Source organism: Chiloscyllium plagiosum, unplaced genomic scaffold, assembly GCF_037043375.1.
Source record: "Chiloscyllium plagiosum isolate Xiang-an unplaced genomic scaffold, Cpla_swu_hap1 HiC_scaffold_19, whole genome shotgun sequence".
Classification (NCBI taxonomy): Eukaryota; Metazoa; Chordata; class Chondrichthyes; order Orectolobiformes; family Hemiscylliidae; genus Chiloscyllium; species Chiloscyllium plagiosum.
The window spans coordinates 65,939,996-65,963,090 of NW_028270157.1; the positions used below are offsets into that span (position 1 = coordinate 65,939,996).

Genomic DNA, 23,095 nt, shown 5'->3' on the forward strand with positions numbered 1-23,095 from the left:
TATCCGTTGCTCCCGATGCGGTCTCCTCTACATTGGGGAGACTGGGCGCCTCCTAGCAGAGCGCTTTAGGGAACATCTCCGAGACACCCGCATCAATCAACCAAATCGCCCAGTGGCTCAACATTTCAACTCCCCCTCCCACTCTGCCGAGGATATGGAGGTGCTGGGCCTCCTCCACCGCCGCTCCCTCACCACCAGACGCCTGGAGGAAGAACGCCTCATCTTCCGCCTCGGAACACTTCAACCCCAGGGCATCAATGTGGATTTCAACAGTTTCCTCATTTCCCCTTCCCCCACCTCATCCTAGCTTCTAACTTCCAGCAACTCGATCCCCTGACCTGTCCGGACTTGTCCGACCTGCCCAGCTCCTTTTCCACCTATCCACTCCACCCTCTCCTCCCTGACCTATCACCTTCATCTCCTTCCCCACTGACCTATTGTACTCTATGCCACTCTCTCCCCACCCCCACCCTCCTCTAGCTTATCTCTCCACGCTTCAGGCTCTCTGCCTTTATTCCTGATGAAGGGCTTTTGCCCGAAACGTCGATTTTGCCTGTCCTCGGATGCTGCCTGAATTGCTGTGCTCTTCCAGCACCACTGATCCAGAATCTGGTTTCCAGCATCTGCAGTCATTGTTTTTACCTCATTCTATGATCATTGATGATGGAGACAGTTACAGAGTCTCCTCCTCCAGCGAGCTGTTTAATTTTTCACCACCAATCACAACTGGATGTTGCTTGGATGGATCTGTTGTTTGTGGAATTGCTCTGCTCTCTATCACTTGCAGTTTCTGCTGTTAGGCACCTGAGCAGTATTGTGTTGGAGCTTCACCAGGTTGACATCTCACTTTTTGCTATGTCTGGAACTGCTCCGAGCATGCCCTCCTACACTGTTCATTCGATGAGGGTTGATCCCCTGGCATGATGGTAATGGTAGAGAGGGGCATATGCTGGCCCATAAACTTGGAGATTATGCTGGCATATAATTCTGCTACTGTTGATGGCTAACAGTCCCTCATGAATACCAAAGTCATGAGTTGCTCGATCTGTTTGTTAGATCCACTTAGCGATGCAATAGTGCCATACAACAGGATCCAATGTATTCTCAAGGTGAGGGGAGGACACAATGTGAAGATGATACGTGTTAACCAGCAGGAGGTTTCCTTGGCAATGTTTGACCTGAAGCCGTGAGTTCTCATCAGGTCTGGAGTCAACATCATGGGCTCTGGGAGAAACTCCCTCCCGACCTTACACCATAATGTGGCCACCACTGCTGGGCCTGTCCTGCTGGTGGGACAGGGCATATCCAGAGCTAAAGATGGTGCTGTCTGGGCCATAGTATCAGAGTCATATGTCACAGACAATGAATGTTGCAGGCTGTTGCTGGACACATCTTTGGCATTAGTCCTCAGACGTTAGCAAGGAGGACTTTGCAGGGTTAACAGGCCTGTAATTGCCCATGGTGCTTCACTTCTCTAGACTGATATCAACTTGTCTATCTGGTTTCATTTCATTTTTGAGGCTTTCTCGTGATTGATGCTGTTAGGTTCCCTTCTTGAGATTCTTACGTGTTTGATACAACGGTAATACACCAATTTCTGTGAACAGCCATGATTTATTTCAGGAAGTACAAGCTTTTGGAGGATCACTTAACACTTTTCACGATGCTTGTGGAGTGTGTCAAGTGAGGCTCCCTTAACAAGGGAACCGTCCTCCCTTTAGACAGGTTTTTACGTCACAGTCAGTCATGCACATAAGACACTCCCCCATAGTCACATGCCACCCAAAAACAAAGTAAAGTGATTAGATTATTTGCAAAACCAATATGTGGTTAGGTTATTCCTTTAAACACTGTGCAATTAGGTTACTCCTTAAACTGCAGTATTTACAGAACATGATTAGATTGTCACATCCTGCCTGCAAGGCAGAAAGAGACCCAACACCCAGACATCTAATTTCTTACATGTCAGCAGAACAAATTAATCCTTTAACATCTCCATACAACTGAGTAGCTTGTGAGACCATTTCAAAGGGAAGTTAGGAGCAAACCATGTGTGTATCGAGTGACATGCATGCATGAGGATGGCAAACTTCCATTCAACAATCCACAATAGTCATCTTTAGACTTCTAATTCCAGAGTTTTGTTGAATTCAACTTCTACCATCTGTCTTGGTTGGATTTGAACCTGTGTCCTCAAAACATAATCTTGGTCTCCAGATTCCTAATACTAACGCTACTATGACAATACCAATGTCCTGCTGCCTAAATGGTGAGAGACTGCAGAGCTCGCAGATGTGGACAGATCTCCAGATCTTTGTGAATAAATCACAAGTGATTGGTATGCAGGTACAGCAAGTAAATAGGAAAGCTGTTAATATCTACACTCAATCATTTACTGGGAAGTGAACTGAATCCAAAAGTAGTAACGCTATACTTTAGTTTTAGGGGACATTGGTGAAACCACATCTGAGAGTACTTTATAATGGGAGGGACTCCTTATTGAAGGAAGAGTGTAAATATATAGGAGGAGGTTCAGAGAAGGTTTACTAGAACAATACCTGGAATGAGCAGGTTGCCTTTTCAGAAATGGTTGGACAGGCTAGCCTTGTATTTGCTGGAGTTTAAAAGATTACGGTAATTTAATTGAAACTTATAAAATCCTGAGGGGTCATGACATTATGCATGTGGAAACAATGGCTGCTCTTGTTGGAGAATCTAGAGTGAAAAGTGACTATTTCTAATAAATGCTTGCCCATTTAAAGTAGTGATAAGGAGCTATGTTTTCTCACTACAGTGCGGTTTGGTTTCCCAAATTAATGTAGCTGAAGTCCAGGGAACTCTCTGCAAGATCACTATATTTATAGCTTGACCTACCCATAGATTCTCTTCACACTGTATTTAAGATTGCGCTCCTGTCCATGTTTTGTTTTTAAATTTGTTCCCAGGATATGGGCATCACTGGCTAAGCCAGCATTCATTGCCCATCTCTATTTGCCCAAAAGGGCATTTCAGAGTCATCCCCATTCCTGTGGGTCTGGAGTCTCATGGAGGCCAGGCCAGATGAAGATAGGAGATTTCCTTCCTGAAAGGACATCAGTGAACCAGATGGGTTTTTATGACAAGTGACAGTTCAGCACTCCCTCAGTACTGCACTGCAGGGTCAGCCTAAACTTGATGCTCCTAACTCTGGAGTAGGATTGAACACACAACCTTCTAACTCAGAGCTTGGAATATTATACTGAGAAACCCCCAGAAATCTTGGTTTTTGTTGAACTCTAAACAGATATGACAGTAGAATGGACCTGGAATCTTTCTGCGCTGTAGAGAACAAGTGACATTACCTTTTAAACCAAAGCTCGACCCGGTTTTAGGTCCCACACATTATTAACCAACAGGGAGACGATCGTATTGAAGGACAACTTGTCTTAGGTGCCATTGGAAACTAAATTATAAATTGGCTAAAAAGAGATTGAGAAGGAGGAAGTCTTTTCTGATTTTCTCCCCTAAGGTGTGGCAATCGACATGAATTGAGAAAGATTTGCATGAAATTTGAATTAATAGGTTCAATATTCTAGGGAAATTAATAATTTCACAGTTAAAAATCACACAACACCAGGTTATAGTCCAACAGATTTAATTGGAAGCACACTAGCTTTCGAAGCACTGCTCCTTCATCTAGTGGTTGTGTATCAGGCACCTGATGAAGGAGCAGCGTTCTGAAAACTAGTGTGCTTCCAAGTAAACCTGTTGGACTATAACCTGGTGTTGTGTGATTTTTAACTTTGTACACCCTAGTCCAACACCGGCATCTCCAAATCATAATAATTTTACAATGGTTTTAAATCAGCTGCTAAATTTCTTATAATGTAATGAAAATCTGTTTTGAATGCACTTTTAATTTAAGCTAATTATGACATGCCCAAGGTTAGAGGTCACATGTACCAGACTGTGACCCTTTGATTAAAAATTAATTCAGTTTAATAAAGGACAAGATCTGGTCAATTTGCTGTGATTAAAATGACCTTCAGCCAGATTCTCAGACTGTATTGCAGTATAGTGCCAAGGTGCCCATTCCCAGATGGAAACCGAGGAACTGTTCCTGCTCCAAGTCTCTCACTCCCACTACATTGATTGAAATCCCAACCTCAACAGCCCTCTGCCATAAAGAACTACCTTCTGAGACAAGAAATTCTTGCTTATCTCGGTTGTAAATGGGTGACCCCTAATTCTGAGATTATGTCCTCGGGTCCGAGACTCTTCCACAAATGGAGACAGGCTTTTCACATCTACCCTGCCAAGTCCTGTCAGAGTCTTGTCTGCTTCAATAAAGTCTCATTTTTCCACATTGCAGCAAGGATAAACCCAACCTCTCCTCAGAACCTCTATACTAGGTATCAGCCCAGTGGACATTCTCTGGACCATTTCCAATGCTGTTCAAAGTTTGTGAGAAGATTTGTAGCTCGGGTGCTCGTTGTTGTGGTTCTGTTCGCCGAGCTGGGAATTTGTGTTGCAGACGTTTCATCCCCTGTCTAGGTTACATCCTCAGTGCTTGGGAGCCTCCTGTGAAGCGCTTCTGTGATGTTTCCTCCAGCATTTATAGTGGTTTGAAACTGCCGCTTCCGGTTGTCAATTCCAGCTGTCCGCTGCAGTGGCCGGTATATTGGGTCCAGGTTGATGTGCTTATTGATTGAATCTGTGGATGAGTGCCATGCCTCTAGGAATTCCCTGGCTGTTCTCTGTTTGGCTTGTCCTATAACAGTAGTGTTGTCCCAGTCGAATTCATGTTGCTTGTCATCTGCGTGTGTGGCTACTAAGGATAGCTGGTCATGTCGTTTCGTGGCTTGTTGGTGTTCATGGATGCGGATTGTTAGCTGTCTTCCTGTTTGTCCTTTGTAGTGTTTTGTGCAGTCCTTGCATGGGATTTTGTACACTACATTGGTTTTGCTCATGCTCGGTATAGGGCAAGCCAAACAGAGAACAGCCAGGGAATTCCTAGAGGCATGACACTCATCCACAGATTCAATCAATAAGCACATCGACCTGGACCCAATATACCGACCACTGCAACAGACAGCTGGAACTGACAACCGGAAGCGGCAGATTCAAACCACTATAAATGCCGGAGGAAAGATCACAGAAGCGCTTCACAGGAGGCTCCCAAGCACTGAGGATGTCACCTAGACAGGGGATGAAACGTCTGCAACACAAATTCCCAGCTCGGCGAACAGAACCACAACCAATGCTGTAATATCTTCCCTTACATAAGGAAAGTGTTCACTCTTTTCCAGGTGTTTTCTGATTAGTGCCCTGTATAGCTTTAGCAAAACCTTCCTACTGTGTTATTCCAATCCCTTTGAAATAAATGTCAACACTCCATTGCCTTCCCTATTACCTGTTGAACTTAGAGCTACAAGTTTGTGATTCATGGACGAGGACTCCCAAATGTATTGCTTTCTGCAGTCTTTCTCCATTTAAATAACATTCATACCCTCTATTCTTCCTGTTGAAGTGCATAACCTCTCATTTCCCCTTCAGTACAAAGTAACAGCTAACACTCCAGTACAGCATTGAAAGGGGAACTGGCTTTCTGGTGAAACAATAAATCAAAGACTCAACTCAGTACTCAGCTCAGTAGGAGGTCTTACAATCAAATATCAAAGGAGGAGTAGGGCAGATTTCCCTGGTATCCTGGCCAATAGTTATTCCCTGAACATCAATGAAGCAGATGATCAAATCTTTACCTCATTGCTCCTTGGGTTATGAGCATCAGCAGCCATACTTCCTGGATTTAAAAGGGGTGAAACGTTAAAATGAACACGTTTGGATAAAATGCAAGATCATCAAAGGCACAAGTTGTTTTTTTCAATGTTCTGTGAAGTTTTACAGAACGTCAATGCTTGTCCACATAGATGAAGGCCAGTTGACTTCCTATCTTACCTGTGATCACTGCCTCTGTACTGACTGGGACGAGGCTGACAGTGTGGACAGTGTCGGGGCTCCCAATGCTGTAGTAGCTCAGACTGCAGCCCCTCAGAGCACTCACACTCCCAAGAGGGACCCAGGAGATCACAGCACTGGTGGTGGAGATGGAGGTCAAACTCAGAGATTCTGGAATCATTATCCAAAAGAGAAAAACATTATTCACAACATGAAAAGTAGTAACTGATGTGATCATTGCAGAAAAGGCAACTTGTGCTTAGGGGTGTAAAGTTAATTGTTTTTTTCAAGATTGCATTTTAATGAAAATAAAAACACCTTTCATTCATCCCTTTCTAAAGGGCTTGAACTCACGGTTACTCAAAGATCACTTTCTATTGCTTCATGCTTGTGAGCTTTTCCATTGTAAACTACGTTCATGTCTTCAGTATCCGAGTTATAATCAGATAATATTCATTCTCACAGATCCCATCTGACCCCCACATCCTGAAGGAGATCTGTGAAATTATCAACAGGTTCCCTAAAGGATGGGTGAGGGGGAAGCTAAGGCTGAGGTATTTTGCCATCCCTCGCTCTGCGGTCATTTGCAGCGAGATCAACCCCCACACTTGGTGGAAAGCAGGCGAGACACCAGCAATGTAGCAGCTCACTCAGTAGGCAGGCTGAGCTATTGGAAAACTTTCATTTTGCACATATTAGAAACCATCCAGGACTGAAGCTGTATTGTGCAAAATAAGTAGTACTACATTTATGTGCTTTTACATCATTATTGTGTCTACTGCTTTAATGAAGGTACAATTCCTGACAATACAGCGACTGTTAACCCATCTGTTGCTGACAAGAGTTACAGACCCACAGTTTTGACAGTCTGACTCCAGCACAGTCAGAAAATAAATCAGAGGATGAGGAACATTGCGTGAAGAGCTGCCTTCAGCTCATCCCACTGACAGCTGGATCCTCTTCAGCCTGACTAGTGTAGCTGGGTTCGGAGCTTGCCTGGGGCTGTTCAGCAGCTCAGTCACCATTCACTGGAAAATAACCTGCAGCACATTGCCCACTGCACCTCTCCCCTTCCTGAAGGTCACAGGTGAAAACTGGCTCTGCCTTGCTGTGATTCGTACATACCTGCAGCTGCGATCAAATCCAGTCTTCAAAGCTCCTGTTGGTGCACAAGTCACAAACATCTCCTACTGTTTGTGCAGCAACACTGATTTCACCCTTGAACAGGCTAATTCCAATTTTAAGCTTCTATTCCTTTGTTCTCGGTTATCCCTCAGTCTCTATCCTTAAGAGAATATCTTTACCTGTACCCAATCTCCGTTACTCAAACCAGGGTCATGAAATCTCTCCTCACAATTCAATCCTCTGAAGCCTGGGATCATTCAGGTGAAATGTGTTTTACCTACTTCAAAAGCTATTTAAACTTACTAAGATACATTGCCAAAATGGAACTGTGTACACTGGACATACTCTGATTGCAGCTTTCTACAAATGTAATATCCCATCTTCTCTTCTGTCTTCCAGTCCCATTTGAAATCAAGGTTAATATTGAATTAGATATTTTCGAAACATTATTTTCTGTATCTGGACACCCAACTCTCAGTACCCCTCCTCAGTTCCTAGTTTTGTACCAATGAAGTTTGTTAACTAACGAAGTGTAACTCCCTTTATGATATGACTCGTTATCAGTGGCTGTGCCCCACGAAGCCATTTACTGCCTTGAGGAAGGTTTCGGTTTCCCTGTCCTGTAATAGAAATCATTCAGAGCTCAACAATAATTTGTCACCTTTTCATTCTGCATCTACAAAGTGTCTCTTAACCAGAAGCAAAAGAGAGCTGTCAGTCAAGTCAGCAGGAGGGAGTTTTTGATTTTGCTTCACGTTTTCTTGATGCTTTTCTCAATCTGTAGTTTATCAACAGATTGTCCCAGTTCTGATGTTATGAGTTATAACTGTACATCCCAGGTTACAAGGCTTTTTGGGAATACAACTTCCTAGGATCTTGAGCTCAGAAATCATGTTCCACATATTACTCCTTCTTAATTATCCTGGATCGGTCCTATTTCTAAGCTCATTCTGCTGAGGGTTAGAATTAGTATTAAAAAAACACAGCTCTGACCTTGTGTGGCAAGAATGAGAAATTTTTCTCTTAATCATTTGTGAAGATCATCAGTTTCATAGTCCTGTCGTTCAGCAAGCCATTCCTCACAATATCTCCAAATGAAGTACAGAGGAACCTTCAAGTCTATGATTTGAGGGAATTTTCTTGAGTTCCCTAATTCTTGTATTGGATAATGATGGAAACAGCATTGAAAGATCATTCTGCAATGTTTCTGATGTTGTTTTTATAAAACAAGCAGACAACAATTTCCCTCTTGGCCCAATTAACCAGTCGCCCTGAGGACAACAGTTACTGAGATACTTTGTACCACCCCTCCTCAATTCTGCTCTGCATCAAATTGTTTCCAAATACTGGCTTGAATTATGGAGACTTGCCTGAGACTGGACTTTGTGGAACAAGTCACAAAAAGAGAATGGGAAAAACTCACCAGAGAAGGTCCTGAAGGTAAAAGGCTGAGTGGTCACCAGGCCATCAGAGGAGGTGTTTACCTGGATCACAGTGGTACACAGTGATAGGGAGCCCAGACCTGGAATTTCAGTCACATTAGTCACCAAGACTACATACAAAACGTGAATAATATCTTCCATTAATACCCTTCTGAGTTTCTTATATACCTCATTAGTAAATGCGTTGCAGTGGAGGATCAAGCTGCATAGACTTGGAACATGTGGGCGGCACGGTGACACAGTGGTTAGCAGTGCTGCCTCACAGCGCCAGAGACCCGGGTTCAATTCCCGCCTCAGGTGACTGACTGTGTGGAGTTTGCACGTTCTCCCCGTGTCTGCGTGGGTTTCCTCCAGGTGCTCTGGTTTCCTCCCACAGTCCAAAGATGTGCAGGTCAGGTGAATTTGCCATGCTAAATTGTCCGTAGTGTTAGGTATGGGGTAAATGTAGGGGTATGGGTGGATTGCGCTTCGGCAGGTCGGCCCGTAGTGTTAGGTATGGGGTAAATGTAGGGGTATGGGTGGGTTGCGCTTTGGCGGGTCGGCCCGTAGTGTTAGGTATGGGGTAAATGTAGGGGTATGGGTGGGTTGCGCTTCGGCGGGTCGGTGTGGACTTGTTGGGCCGAAGGGCCTGTTTCCACACTGTAATCTAATCTAGTCTAATCTAATCCAAAATTCTACTCTTTCTCTCTGCTCCTCTACCTTCTTAAATTCAAGTCTATCGTAAATTCTGCTGCCCACATCCAAACACTCAGCAAAGCCCATTCACACATCATCCCTGTGCTCACTGACCAGTCATGCATCCCTATTTACTTTAAAATGCTTGACCTTGATTTTTAATCTTTCCTTGGACTTGCCCCTTCTGTATCTCAATCTCTTCCTCCAGCCCACAGCTCTCTGAGATATCTCGGTTTCTCTGAATCTAGTCACATGAGCACTCTCAATATTAATTGCCCAATCAGCGGGAACAATGTGTCTTCAGCTGTGCAGAGCTCAGCACGGAACACGCTCCCTGAAACTGTCAATGTCGCACTGTTCCTTTAAAAGGTGCTTGAGGGAAATATTTTGGTAATGGCCTAATATTGTAAAATGACTCAGCATTTAATCTTCTTTGACAAAGCTATTGTGGAGCACTTCAGGACATTTTATTCCGTTACTGGTGTGAGATCAATAGAAATTTCCTTTGAGGTAGCCAATCCCAGTGAGGGGTTTTACTGAAATGTTGAATGACTGTAGCCAGCTACACAATCCTGTATACTGTGCTCTAGAACAATAAGGAGACCTGACAAAACCCTGCTTAGTGCATGTTCAAACCCCAGGACCTCTCTGCTTTATCTCTCTCAGGTTCCTTAACGTTCAGTCCCAGGTCTGAGCTGGAGCTCTGTGCTGCCTTCCAAATGAGAAGCAGCAAAAGTGTCTCGGACTCCAGTAAGATTCAGAAGTCTTTCAGATAGGACACAAGACGATAAGTGGCAGGAACTTGGCAAAGTCAGTGAAAGTCAAAATTGGAAAATAGGATAACCAAATGATATCATTGGCAATAACTATAGCAGGTTTCAAAGGCCAGGTTACTGCTGCTTTGATCTTGAAACAAGATAGCAACATGTTATGCTATGTCTAAAAGATAGACTAAGTGGCAGACAAAGTCTAAGTGAGATTGAACTACCTACCAGTAAAGACTAAACTGGTGGTGTTTCCAGGTTGGTAAGTTTGTAGCTGGATGATCCCGTTGGTGTGGTTTGTGCAGTTTGTGTTAACTTGGTAGTTGAGAATCTCAGTCCCGGGTATTGGGACGACCGTCCATCTCAATGTGACATTGGATCCTGTGACACTGGCTGTTACACCTTGTACCATGTTCCTGAGCTCTAGGGAAGGAGTGGAGAGGTGGCAATGAATACATTAGGTAGATGGCAAAGCATGAGCTTGCACAGCTAGAAGCGACATTGACCATGAATGATTAATGTAGAACTGTAGAATAATTAGACCTGATGATTATTTATAGCATTGTAAGAGAAGCTGCTTCCAGAACAATCAGTGTCTCCTTTTATAAAGATTTCCAACACTAATAATAAAATTAGCAGTCACCATATGTCTGTTAGCAATCTGAAGATCTGCATATCTATGAAATGTAACATTTTTCGTGATATATTGAACAAGTAGACATTTAAAGATTGCAGGATTGTGTTGGGTCCCTAGAGTGACAGGAATCTTTCTAGACTGATCTTGTATAATAAGTTCGGAGAGATAGACTCAAGCATCTTGTGCTATTTACATAATGTTGATAAAACCATGAGTAGGCAGTTCAGTGACAGTGAGTGGTCAATTTTTCAAGTGGATTTGAGCCCTTGACCACCTGATACAGAGGTAAAAACAATGACTGCAGATGCTGGAAACCAGATTCTGGATCAGTGGTGCTGGAAGAGCACAGCAATTCAGGCAGCATCCGACGAGCAGCAAAATCGACGTTTCGGGCAAAAGCCCTTCATCAGGAATAAAGCTCAATGAGCTAGTGACTGAGTTGAAACTTTATTGCTGGAACAGCACAGCAGGTCAGGCAGCATCCAGGGAACAGGAGATTCGACGTTTCGGGCACAGGCCCTTCTTCCGAAATGTCGAATCTCCTGTTCCCTGGATGCTGCCTGACCTGCTGTGCTGTTCCAGCAATAAAGTTTCAACTTTGATCTCCAGCATCTGCAGACCTCACTTTCTCCTCGAGCTAGTGACTGAGCCAAGCTCCCACACCAGGATCCAGGCTCCATGCAAACTCCAGGGTTCAGCCGCAGCTCCATCAGGCTCCAAACACAAACCGGGACAGTATAAAAACTGGCTTCAGTGGAGAGAAATGCATGTGGTGGGACTGCCTTACCGTAACACCTGGGACCTGATCTCCTCCAGCCTGGTTTGCAGCTACATATCAGGGACTCGGCGCTGTCTCTGTAACAAACTGCATTGACGTCACAACTCAGGTTCAGGCATAGACGGGGCACTGCAAAACCAAGGGCACACCGGAATATTAATGTGTTCACACAATGCAAGGGCGAGTTAGAGAAAGTCTGGGCAAAACTTTCCCTGCCCCCTCCCATTACAAACACAAATTATTTTAAGAAAGACTTCACAATCTATAATGGGGACAAACCATTACCCCTGACTAATGTGACATCCCTGATGGGCATTTTAGCGTGGCCAATTCACCTAACCCGCACATCCTTGGATTGTGGGAGGAAACCGGAGCACCCGGGGGAAACCCACACAGACACAGGGAGAATGTGCAAACTCCACACAGACGGTGTGGCCTGAGGCTGGAATTGAACCTGGGACCCTGTTGCTGAGAGGCAGCAGTGCTAACCACTGCTTTATATGGCATGTTCTTTATATGGCATACAAACATGATGGTGAAATTGGAACAATATCATAAAATAAGACAACATGAAGCCCCAATTCTCAAATTACTTTTATTCCGAGGTAGAGATGGACCAATGACATGAGAGAAGAATTAAACAAAACTCACCCATTTCATAATAAATTTTGAACCTTGTGTTCGGCACATTGGGGCCAGAGTGGAAATGGACCCAGGAGTCTGTGCAATCAGAGAGGTGAAAGGTCGTGATGTTCAAGTTTTTCTGGGTCAGTGTGAACTGTTTCTGTCGATCAGGATCTGTTCCACATCCAAAGGAGATGTAATCCTCCTGGGACTCCACAGAGAGTGACTCCACCTGGAATCGGATTCCTGTGTGGAACAACAATACAGAGACTCTTTCGTGGAGCCACATTTCTGTACAGAGTCCGTGGTGTCCACCTCTTCACAGTTGGACAAGAACATTGTGCACACTCGTGATCCCCGCCCACTGCTGCAAACATATTTGGTTCAGTATTAGCTATTGTACCTCCCAGTCAGAAGGCAGTGGATTCCCATTCCATTCAGCAACAACCAATAATCTAGAGTGCAGGGTGGTGAAGGTGATAACGGGGGAGGTTTAGCTTCGCTAAATGACCTTGTCATGTGTAATTAATCAGTGATTGCAAAATGTTGATCAAAGCGCTGTCTCTTGTGGATCGACCTGCCCCAAACCTGCCAGGAACTGCAACCATGTTCCCATCATGTGAACACTCTCACTTGGGCTGAAATACCAACAAGAGCTCAGCAACCTACATTAATGGTCTGAGTCCTGGAAAGCCAGCCACGTTTGGCCAAATTCCCAATCCTCGCCAGTTCGGCTGTTAGAGCCATGGCTAAATTTGGATTGTGAAACCTCTCAGATGGTTCAACGATGAAAGATTTATCTGTGCAGAAGGAATAATAACAAGCGAAATCTTTTTCTCCCATTCTCCCAACTTTCACTGCCGATATTGTGTGAGTGCGTAACATCCAGAATGAAAGTTTGAGGCAAAGGGGCATAAGATTTACAAAAGAGATGAGGAGGAAATACTTCTCCTGGGATCTGTGGGATTCACTACAGTGGAGCGGTGTGGATGCTGTTACACAGAATACGTTTAAAGGAGGCAGGTAGATTCTGAATAGAGTTTTATTAGTAACAGGTCAAAGGATTTTGGAGAGTGGGCAGCAAAGTAGACTTGAGACCAAGATGTGCTGAGCCATGATTGTACATTCAATGGAAGAGCAAGCTCAAGGGGCCTACTCCTAGTTCCTATATTCTTATGCCTATTCAAAATAGTGAAAAGCACAGAATGGATAGAGCAGTTTCTGAAGAAGAGAGAATTGTGGGTTGCTACTGCCATTAATCATTCACATCTCAGATAGGGCACTGAGGGGCTGCAGTACAGTGTTAAATGTTCAGAGGTCCCAGAGTAGCATTCATGTTGGACTGACAACCTCAGGCTGGAGAGAGAACCAGCTCACACAGTCACTCCCGAGGGTCTACTCTCTGATCAGTGAATGGTGCAGCAGCTCAATGTATCTTCTCTCACCTTTTGGAATGAAGTTGCCATTTACCTCTGTACTGTCGAGTGGTGTTAGACAACTGGGCCATGTTGAAGAACCAGTACATGTCTGCGCTGTTCTGGTACAGACTCGGGAAGTTATTGGACGTGATAAAGCCTGATACACAGGGGCAGGGATGCCCTGATACAGCCGGCTGGTTCGCTGTTCCCGGGATAATTTCTGGTGGGCAAAAGCATCCTAGAAACAGAGAAGGAAAACATGAAGTACCTTAGACAAGTTTGGCTCTTTGTTAATGCCATAGTTGTTCTCTCTGATATTTTACAATTCAGTAATTCAGTGACTCCCCAGCAGCTGCATAACAAACACACACAAGAAATCGAAATGTAGACTGCAGTACACCTGGTTTAATCCATAAAACCAACACTTTTCAAACCTCGCAGTTCCCTAAACATGATGTGTGGGTGATGCAGGAAACCCTCCTGTCATTTTGCTCAGGAATGTTTACAGCTGCTTCGTGTGACTGGAAAATTTCTAAATCTTTTACTCGGGATACCCAGCTTTATGTCAATATTTTGTGGCCCTCTTCGGGATCCTGTTCTGGAGGGACATTGTGTTGCATTCATTTACAGCAAGGCTGACATTGTGTGTTTGTTTGGGTTTGCTCAGATACAGAGCATGACATTCAGTGCTCTGTGGAGGATGCTGTCAACGGCATTTCACGCAGGAAATGATACTCCCTGAGGAGAACATATGGGATTGAAGAAGTTAATATGTCACAGAGGAGTCAGTTCCATGCTTTACTTCTCTTCCAGGGCACATTGGGGACTTCAGGGTTAAAGATCTCACTACCTAAAAAAGACTTACTGTAACAGCAACTGAAAGCCTGTACTCTTTCAATCCACACATGTGGATTCCCTCCAAGTAAACCTAGACAAGACCTTTGTCATTTCCAGACAGGACTAATATTGCTGGCTCCAACCCAATTAACTGCCTCCTCTCCCTTTGTCTTACTTCCCCTCCATATTAGCATCGGTATGTGAATCCCCATTCACTTCCCCTCCAGATTAACACAGGTATGTGAATCTCCAAGTTACCACACCTTCATATTAGCATTGGTATGTGGGTTCCCAATTTGTAGCAGGCAAAACCTTACTGCCTTAATTCCTTTCCATTAACACATAATCGTGGAAGATACTATAATCGGTTCATTCACACGTTATTAGAGGACATGGAAATTCATCGGGTTTTGTAAAATCATAATTGGCTACTTTAAGTTATGCGATGTCAATCATCCATGTGACCGATCAGTCTTTGTTCAATTCCTATGTAATATACTGTCTCTGGGTGTAAGGCAGATAATCGTGAGGAGTCGCTACAAGACGGCACTCGGCTATTGTGGTGATGCTTTGAATCACTCACCGGCTGTCCGATAATAAAGCTACCATTAGATTAGATTAGATTAGATTACTTACAGTGTGGAAACAGGCCCTTCGGCCCAACAAGTCCACACCGCCCCGCCGAAGCGCAACCCACCCATACTCCTACATCTACTCCTTACCTAACACTACGGGCAATTTAGCATGGCCAATTCACCTGACCTGCACATCTTTGGACTGTGGGAGGAAACCGGAGCACCCGGAGGAAACCCACGCAGACACGGGGAGAATGTGCAAACTCCACACAGTCAGTCGCCTGAGGCGGGAATTGAACCCGGGTCTCTGGCGCTGTGAGGCAGCAGTGCTAACCACTGTGCCACCGTGCCGCCCACAATTGTTGAATGGAAAACTTGTGTCGTCCGGATTTGTGGAAAAAAGCAGACATCAACAGGCTAATCTGAAATTAGTCTCTATTTAAACAAGAGTCACTTAAAGAGGGAACGTAGAAATCCAAATGCATAGTCCTTATTCGCCCTACATCAAAGCAAACACAAATTAAACCAGAGAGAACAATGCAGAAAATGAAACAAAATGCTTTCATTGTTACTGATGCTGTCTCAAAACTTTTATTCCACTTTCTGATTTGCTTAAAATTGGCGCATGTCCGTGTGTGTGCGTGTGCGCGCACATGCATGTGTTTGTTGGTGAGTGAGAGCGCGAGAGGAAGAGCGAAAATCTCCAAGTGCTTTTGATTCTCTGTTGAAGGATTTTACGTGGTCACAAAACAGACCACAATCTTTCTTGCTTTAATTCTTGGGATGTGGACATTGCTCAGTAAGACTGACATCTCAAGCTGTTCTGAGAAGATTGTGGTGACCAATTTTCTTGACAATCGTTTCAATACCACAGGGTGGATAGTTAGGCTATTCAGAGACAACTTCACTGATGTAGAGCTGGAGTCACGCATGGATATGTTTGGGTACAGATGATCTGTTGTTTCTCTACAGGACAGGCCTGAACTGGTTGATGTGTTGAAGCAACTGAACAGCTTCGTGGTCACTTTAACCAACTGCTTTTTGATTAATTCCCAGCTTCTTCATGCAACTAAAAATGGAATTAAAATCCTCAAACGGCCCTTGTAGAATTGGTCACACATTCTCTGATTTACTTGTGAACACATCATCCAATCCTCCTCATGAGCTCGGACAGAGACAAAAAGGATGAAGACGCTGGAATCCAAGGTAAACAAGCAAGATGCTGGAAGAACACAGCAAGCCAGGCAGCATCAGAAGTCAACGTTTCACATGTAACCCTTCTTCAGGGCTGAGCTCAGAGATTAATTCTCTCATTTTCATTGATCTTCCACTAAGTAACAATTGAACTCTGTCTTTCCACCAGAGCTATCAGCATCACCTGACTGGACAGCAGTAAAGGAGATCTCATGGAGTGAATGATCACATAGAATCTACTGGATTCCCTTTCCTGCCTGGCAGTAAAGGTGGATCTCTAGCCCAGTGAACCTTCATGTTGTGTGGTCAGTCCATCAGTGAGAGAGGAGGCTGGGACCTGTATCCTGCTGCTTACCTTCACAATGTGTCCCATTCCCTCTGTAATAGGGGTTGCACTCACAGCTGTAGGAGCCTTCCGAGTTCAGGCACTCTGCGTTTGGGTCACACCGATTCATTGCTGGATCCGCACACTCATTAACATCTGCAAGAAACATTAAAAAATAAACACCAGTGAATCGGAGTGGGAGTGAGTGAAGAGGTGTGAGCACCCACAGTCTATGGTTGTCACCTCACACATCAACACGGCTTGGCCGGACACATTATGCAGCCAACAAGATTCATTCTTGCTCCTGAGCCATGGGATTTTGTAGAGTCTACAAGAAAAGCCTGAACATTTGGCCCATTATACACCACAAATTCTTGCCACTGCATTTACTTGGATTAATGCCATCCACATATCCCTTTATTCCTGACTGTCTCATTTCTCGGATTGCTTCTTGAGCAAGAAGCAAATTAACACAAGGAACATAAGGTAAGTTAAATGAGTTGACTATGTTTCTCAAAACCTGCTGTGGGGAGAATGGTCCAAATCATTCATTCAGAACAAAAAGAACATCTAGTACTGAGCCCTGTAAAACCTCACTTGGAACAGGCTTACACTCACAAAAGAACATAAAATATTTTTATTCAAAAACCCAGTTGGAGACAGTGACATTTTGAACATTTGGACTGCTTCCATCAGATTATAATGGAGAATCTTCTCATTGCCTCTTGCAAAGACTCAATTGAATAGGGCAGCGTGTAGGTAAAACCAGGAATGGTATCAGTGTTTGCTTTAATTGTCTCCTGAGATTTTGCAATTTCCTTAACAATTGATTAAAATGAAATTGCAAACAGGATGACTTATGCCTGAAAAGATTGTGAAATTACCTGTACAACTCCTCCCATCTCCAGTGTAACCAGCCTCACACATACATTGGAAAGAGCCAGGGCTGTTGAAACAGGAGGCCGAGCTGTGACAGTCGTGGCTTTCAGTTTCACATTCGTTCACATCTGGAGATCCAAAGAAAGGAAGAATTTATTGGAAGCTACCAAGCTTCGTAATCCTTAAGATTTTTATTTCCACCAAGATGAAGGCATGAATTATTTTTCTCTTGCACAACAAACCTGTGAGGGATTACGAGAATAGAGGAGTGTAAAATCACAGAGTGTCCTCTTCAGACAGACAGCACACCTGCTCTGGCAGATTCAAATGAGTAGGTTATGGCAGGGGTTTCTGCAGGTAAGTCAAGAGAGACACAGCAGAACTTGATTATAAGGAAAACGAAGCATGGATGTAAGCTTGGTTGCTGAGCTGGAAGGTTTGTTTTCAGACATTTCGTCACGATGCTAGGTAATATCATCAGTGAGCCTCTGGCGAGGCATTGGTGGTATGGTCCTCTTTTTATTTATGTGTTTGAGTTTCCTTGGGTTGGTGATGTCTTTTCCTGTGGTAATGTCATTTCCTGTTCGTTTTCTTAGCAGGTGGTAAATGGAATCCAGGTCAATGTGTTTATTGATAGAGTTCCGGTTGGATGGCCATGTTTCTAGGAATTCTTCTAGGAATACATGTCTCTATTTGGCTTGTCCTAGCATGGATATGTTGTCCCAGTCGAAGTGGTGTCCTTCCTCATCCATATGTAAAGATACTAGTGAGAGTGGGTCATGTCTTTTTGTGGCTAGTTGATGTTCATGTATCCCAGTGGCTAGTTTTCTCCCTGTTGTCCAATGTAGTGTTTGTTACAGTTCTTGCAAGATATTTTGTAAATGACACTAGTTTTGCTTGTTGTCTGTATCGGATCTTTCAAGTTCAATAGCTGCTGTTTTAGTGTGTTGGTGGGTTACCATGATGCCAAGAGGTCGGAGTAGTCTGGCTCACTGATGATGTTATCCAGTATGGTGATGAAACGTCTGAAACTTACATCCAGAATCTCAACCTGAGCTACAAATCTTCTCAAAACTTGCTAAGAAGAAACAGATTAAGGGGAGGATGAGGCAACAATGGCTGACAAGGGAGGTCAGGGTCAGCATAAAAGCAAAACAAAAAGCGTACAATATGGTGAAGGTTAGTGAGAAGCCAGAGGCTGGAAGCCTTTAAAAGCCAGCAGAGGATAACTAAAAACGCAATAGAGTAGGAGAAGATGAAATATGAGATTAAGCTAGCTCATAGTATAAAAGATTGCAAGAGGCTCTTGTCTAAGATAAGAGAGAGGTAGGAGTGGACATTGGACCACTGGAATATAAGACTTGAGAAATAGCAAAGGGGAGCAAAGAAATGCTGGAGGAACTAAACCCGTACTTTACAACAGTTTCATGGTGGAAGACACCAGAGCATACCATAACTTCAAGAGAGCCAGGGGACAGAGGTGAATCTAGTGGCCATCACATTGGTGGTGATTTTTCAGGGAGTCAGGGAGAGTCCCAAAGGGCTGTAAAATGGCTAATGTGACACCTCTGTTTAAGAAGGGAGGGAGGGAGACAGAAGACGGGATATTACAGGCTGGTTAGCCTGACCTTGGCTGTGAGGAAGATTTGAGAGTCCATTATTAATGCTGAGATTGCAGAATACTTGGAAGTGCCTGGCAAAATAGGGCTGAGTCAGCACGGCTTTGTCAAGGATAAGTCGCTCCCAGCAAATCAGCTAGAATTCTTTGAGGATTTAATGACCAAGTTAAACAAAGGAGACAAAGGATGTGATCTATTTGGATTTCCAGAAGGCCTTTGACAAGGTACCGTGCAGGAGGCTTCTAAGTAAGATATTAGCCCATGGTATCGGGGCAAGGTACTGGCACGGATGGAAGATTGGCTGACTGACAGAAAGCACAGAGTAGGGATAAAGGAGTCTTTTTCAAGAGGGCAGGTTGTGACTAATGGAATTCCGCAGGAGTTAGTATTGGAACCATAACTATTCATGTTATAACTTAGCAAACCAGATGAAGGAACTCTGGGCATTCTTGCTAAATTTGCTGATGACACAAAAGATAGGTGGAGGGACAGGTCATGTTGAGGAAGCAGGGAGGCTGCAAAAGGACTAGAAGACATGCTATGAGAGTGGGCAAGGAATTGGCAGATGGAGTACAATGTGGGAAACTGTGAGATTATGCACTTTAATGTAAAGAATAGAGATCTAGGCTATTTTCTCAACAGGGAAAGGCTTCGGAAATCTGAAGCACAAAGGGACTTAGGAGGCAGAGTTCAGGATTCTTTTCAGGTTAACCTGCAGGTTCATTTGGCAGTTAGTGATGCAAATGCCATTACATTACAAGAGGGCTGGAATACAAGAGCGGGTATCCACTGCTGAGACTGTGTAAGGTTCTGATCAGACTGTATTTGGAATATTGAGAGCAGTTTTGGGCCCATATCTAAGGGTGGAGATCCAGAGGAAGTTTACAAGAACGATCCTGGGGATGAATGGCTTGTCATGTGATGAGCAATTGAGAAGACCCACTGGTGAACATTTGGAAGTTTACAATTGAGATTTATGCAAGAGCAGAATTAGACTCAGTCCTTTTGACTGCATGAAGTACCAGCCCAATGGTCTTCACAAAGCTCTCCTGTGCTGCATGGCTACATTGATGAAGTACTGAGAATGGAATTGTAACTGAGTAAGGCTCAGGTTGGAGTGTGAGGCAATTGGACATGGATAAAACTCAATGGGTTTAACTATTGGGATATAAGGCGTGCGATTCATATACAATTCTTTGACATTTATTTTGAATTTTTGATTGGAATGAATGATTTTTTTTGTAGTCTATTCAATGATTAATTTATTAAGTATGAGATGGTTCTGAGATACTAATTTTACTCACTGTATGAGTCAGTAGAAGAGCACATGGAGTAAACAGTTGTACATTAGGTTTCAGATTGAAGGATCTAAACTGCATTTTCATTTGGCTTTGGGGAAACACTAGTAACTTGATTTTGTTTTTTGCTTTCAGTTTGGCAATTTGCTGAAGTCTAAGCTGAAGCTGGATTTGAGAAACAGTTACTCCTGAAGAAAAGAGATTGTTTAAGACTGTTAAACAATAGATTACCTGAATGTCAGAAATTTGGTTTTGAAATTTCACACCAGGAGTGTTTGGTGAGAACAGTGAAAGGCTTATTGAAGCAGAGAAAGTCTAAGTTCAATCAATTGAAGATTAGGGAAAGAGGATATCAGATTCTGAAGACACAAAATTGAAGCCACATCTAAGACAAAACTTAGAGGGTGCATTTGGAAAAGGAATTCTGTCTGGTATTTGAGTAGTGTAAGGGGATGTCCTTAGGATTAATGAGATTGCAGTTCACTGTGGTTTCAAAATCTTTAAACTAACATTATAAATAACTAGTTTGGTTTATTGTATTTTATCTTTATTTCTTCATGTCGTAAACTTACATTTTATTGTTAAAACAAATTTAGCAGTATTGCAGGCTCATGTTTAAAAAAAAGAAAAATGTGATCTATGAAGTTGGAATTCAGTCTGGGATCTGATTTATTTCATAATAACATCAGTGGGATCATAACTTCTCATTTTTACAGGCATTCATTTACCAACTTGGGGCTTTGTACAAAGGTTTAAAGAGTAGATTACTTACAGTGTGGAAACAGGCCCTTTGGCCCAACAAATCCACACCAACCCTCCGAAGAGCAACCCACCCAGACCCATTCCCCTACATTTACCCCTTCACCTAACCTACGGGCAATTTAGCATGGCCAATTCACCTAACCTGCACATTTTTGGACTGTGGGAGGAAACTGGAGCGCTCAGAGGAAACCCTTGCAGACACAGGGAGAATGTGCAAACTCCACACAGACAGTTGCCTGAGGCAGGAATTGAACGCGGGTCTCTGGTGCGGTGAGGCAGCAGTGCTAACCACTGTGCCACCATGCCGCCCGCAAAGTACATGAACTTAAGACCATAAGACTTTAAGAAATAGGAATGGAAGTAAGGCCATTCGGCCCATCCATTCCACTCCGCCATTCATTCATGGCTGATGGGCTTTTCAATGCCACTTACCCGCACTCTCACCGTATCCCTTAATTCCTTGCGAGATTAAGAATTTATCAATCTCTGCCTTGAAGACATTTAATGTCCTGGCCTCCACGGCGCTCCGTGGTAGTGAATTCCACAGGCCCACAGGCCCACGGGCCCAAAACTGGCTGAAGAAATGTCTCCTCATTTCCGTTTTAAACTGACCCCCTCGAATTCTAAGTCTGTGCCCATGATTCCTAGTATCCCCACCTGATGGAAACAATTTTCCAGCATCCACACTTGCCAAGCCATGCATTATCTTGTAAGTTTCTTTTAGATCTTCCCTCAACCTTCTGAACTCTAACGAATACAATCCCAGGATCCTTAGCCGTTCACCGTATGTTCATCGTGGGTGTGACAATGCTGCTCCTTTGACAAGTTTATGTTGGTTTGGGTTTTTTTTCAGAGGGGTTGTAAAAACAGAGGTTCCAATATGTCTGGAAATATCAACATGGAAAGGCTTTTTAAACACTTGTACAATGAAAGGGGAGTGGCCAGTTCGCCCAGTTCAGGGTTTAGTCTGGTTTGGTTTGGTTTTAGCAAGCAATCAGGTTGGAGCTGCTGGTCAAAGAAAATAGCTGGAGGGAAAAGGTTCCTGGAATCAACAGAGATTTTCTGTCTCTCTCTCTCTCTCTCTCTGACATCTCTCCTGTAAGAACCTGTGCTTGATTTTACCGTTTTGGCCAAGAGGATGTTTATGGGGATGTTGCAAATAGTTGGAACAGCATCATTAAGTTGTATTTTTGTGTCAGTTGGGTTTTCAAATCGTTATGTTATTCTAAATTCAGTTTTTTTTTCACTCGTGTGTAAATAAATTCTGTTTTGTTTAAACCTAAGCAGTTTGGCTGGCTGCAACACTAATGGAATATCCACTTCACACCTGCTTAAAACAATGAGAAACATCAGTGTCTGGGTTACCTCCTTCAAATGTTTTGAGGGGATCTGGTTACAACAGATAGGCGGCTCTTTGTGGGATTTGTTTTAGAGTTCCAATTTGGGATTAGTGTTGCTGAAATCAAAGGCAGTGAGTGGTAGGTGTTAGTGTCTTTTGTTTCTGGTGTTAAATTCAGTTGGTTTAAACAGTGCTTGGTGCAGTAATGGCTCTTTCAGTCACTAAGAGTTTTCTGGGGGGGTGGAAGAAGTGACTTTGGGCTTTCTACAAAAGATCAACAAGGCCAAACTGCTGGAATTAGCAATCAAGCTGGAGTTGGAGTTGCCTTCTTCCTTCTGGAGAGGAGAGATAATTACTGCAATAGCCCAGCATTGAGATTTGCTGGAAACTCCATCAGAATCTGTAGACATGGTTAAAATTCAACTGAAAATGAAGCAGCTTGAGTTAGTGGCAAAAGAAAAAGAAATGAAACTGTTCGAATTACGATTAAAATACAAAAAGGTAGAGAGAGAAAAGAGGAAAAAACAGAGAAATTGGCACTTAGACAGGAAAGACAGCTTAAAAGGATAGAGATTAAGGCAGAAGGTAAGCTCAGTGATGAAGAGAGTGAGGATGAGCAAACGCATCATAGTCAAAGGCCTGGTGGGGATCTGTTCAAATATATTCAAGCATTGCCTACGTTTGATGAGAAGGATGTAGAAGCCTTTTTCATCGCATTGAGAAGGTGGCGAAACAAATAAAGTGGCCAGTGACCACATGGGTTTGGATGATCCAAACAAAACTTGCCAGTGAGGTATTCGTACAACTCTCAGAGGAGGTATCTGGGGCATGTGAGAATGTGAATAAAGCCAGGTGCATATGAGCTTG

The 23,095-nt window shown here is 43.5% G+C and overlaps 1 protein-coding gene across 1 annotated transcript in view; it reads right to left on the reverse strand.

Moving 5' to 3' along the window:
- Window positions 1-23,095, reverse strand: part of LOC122546735 (uncharacterized) — a 110,974-nt gene that overhangs the window by 80,740 nt on the left and 7,139 nt on the right. The window contains exons 4-11 of the mRNA XM_087996934.1: window positions 17,216-17,338; window positions 16,362-16,487; window positions 13,453-13,638; window positions 12,010-12,228; window positions 11,368-11,487; window positions 10,172-10,366; window positions 8,486-8,584; window positions 5,938-6,108 (exon numbers count right to left, since the gene is read on the reverse strand). Of these exons, the coding sequence (XP_087853060.1) occupies window positions 5,938-6,108; window positions 8,486-8,584; window positions 10,172-10,366; window positions 11,368-11,487; window positions 12,010-12,228; window positions 13,453-13,638; window positions 16,362-16,487; window positions 17,216-17,338 (1,239 nt within the window). The remainder of the gene's footprint in view (window positions 1-5,937; window positions 6,109-8,485; window positions 8,585-10,171; window positions 10,367-11,367; window positions 11,488-12,009; window positions 12,229-13,452; window positions 13,639-16,361; window positions 16,488-17,215; window positions 17,339-23,095) is intronic.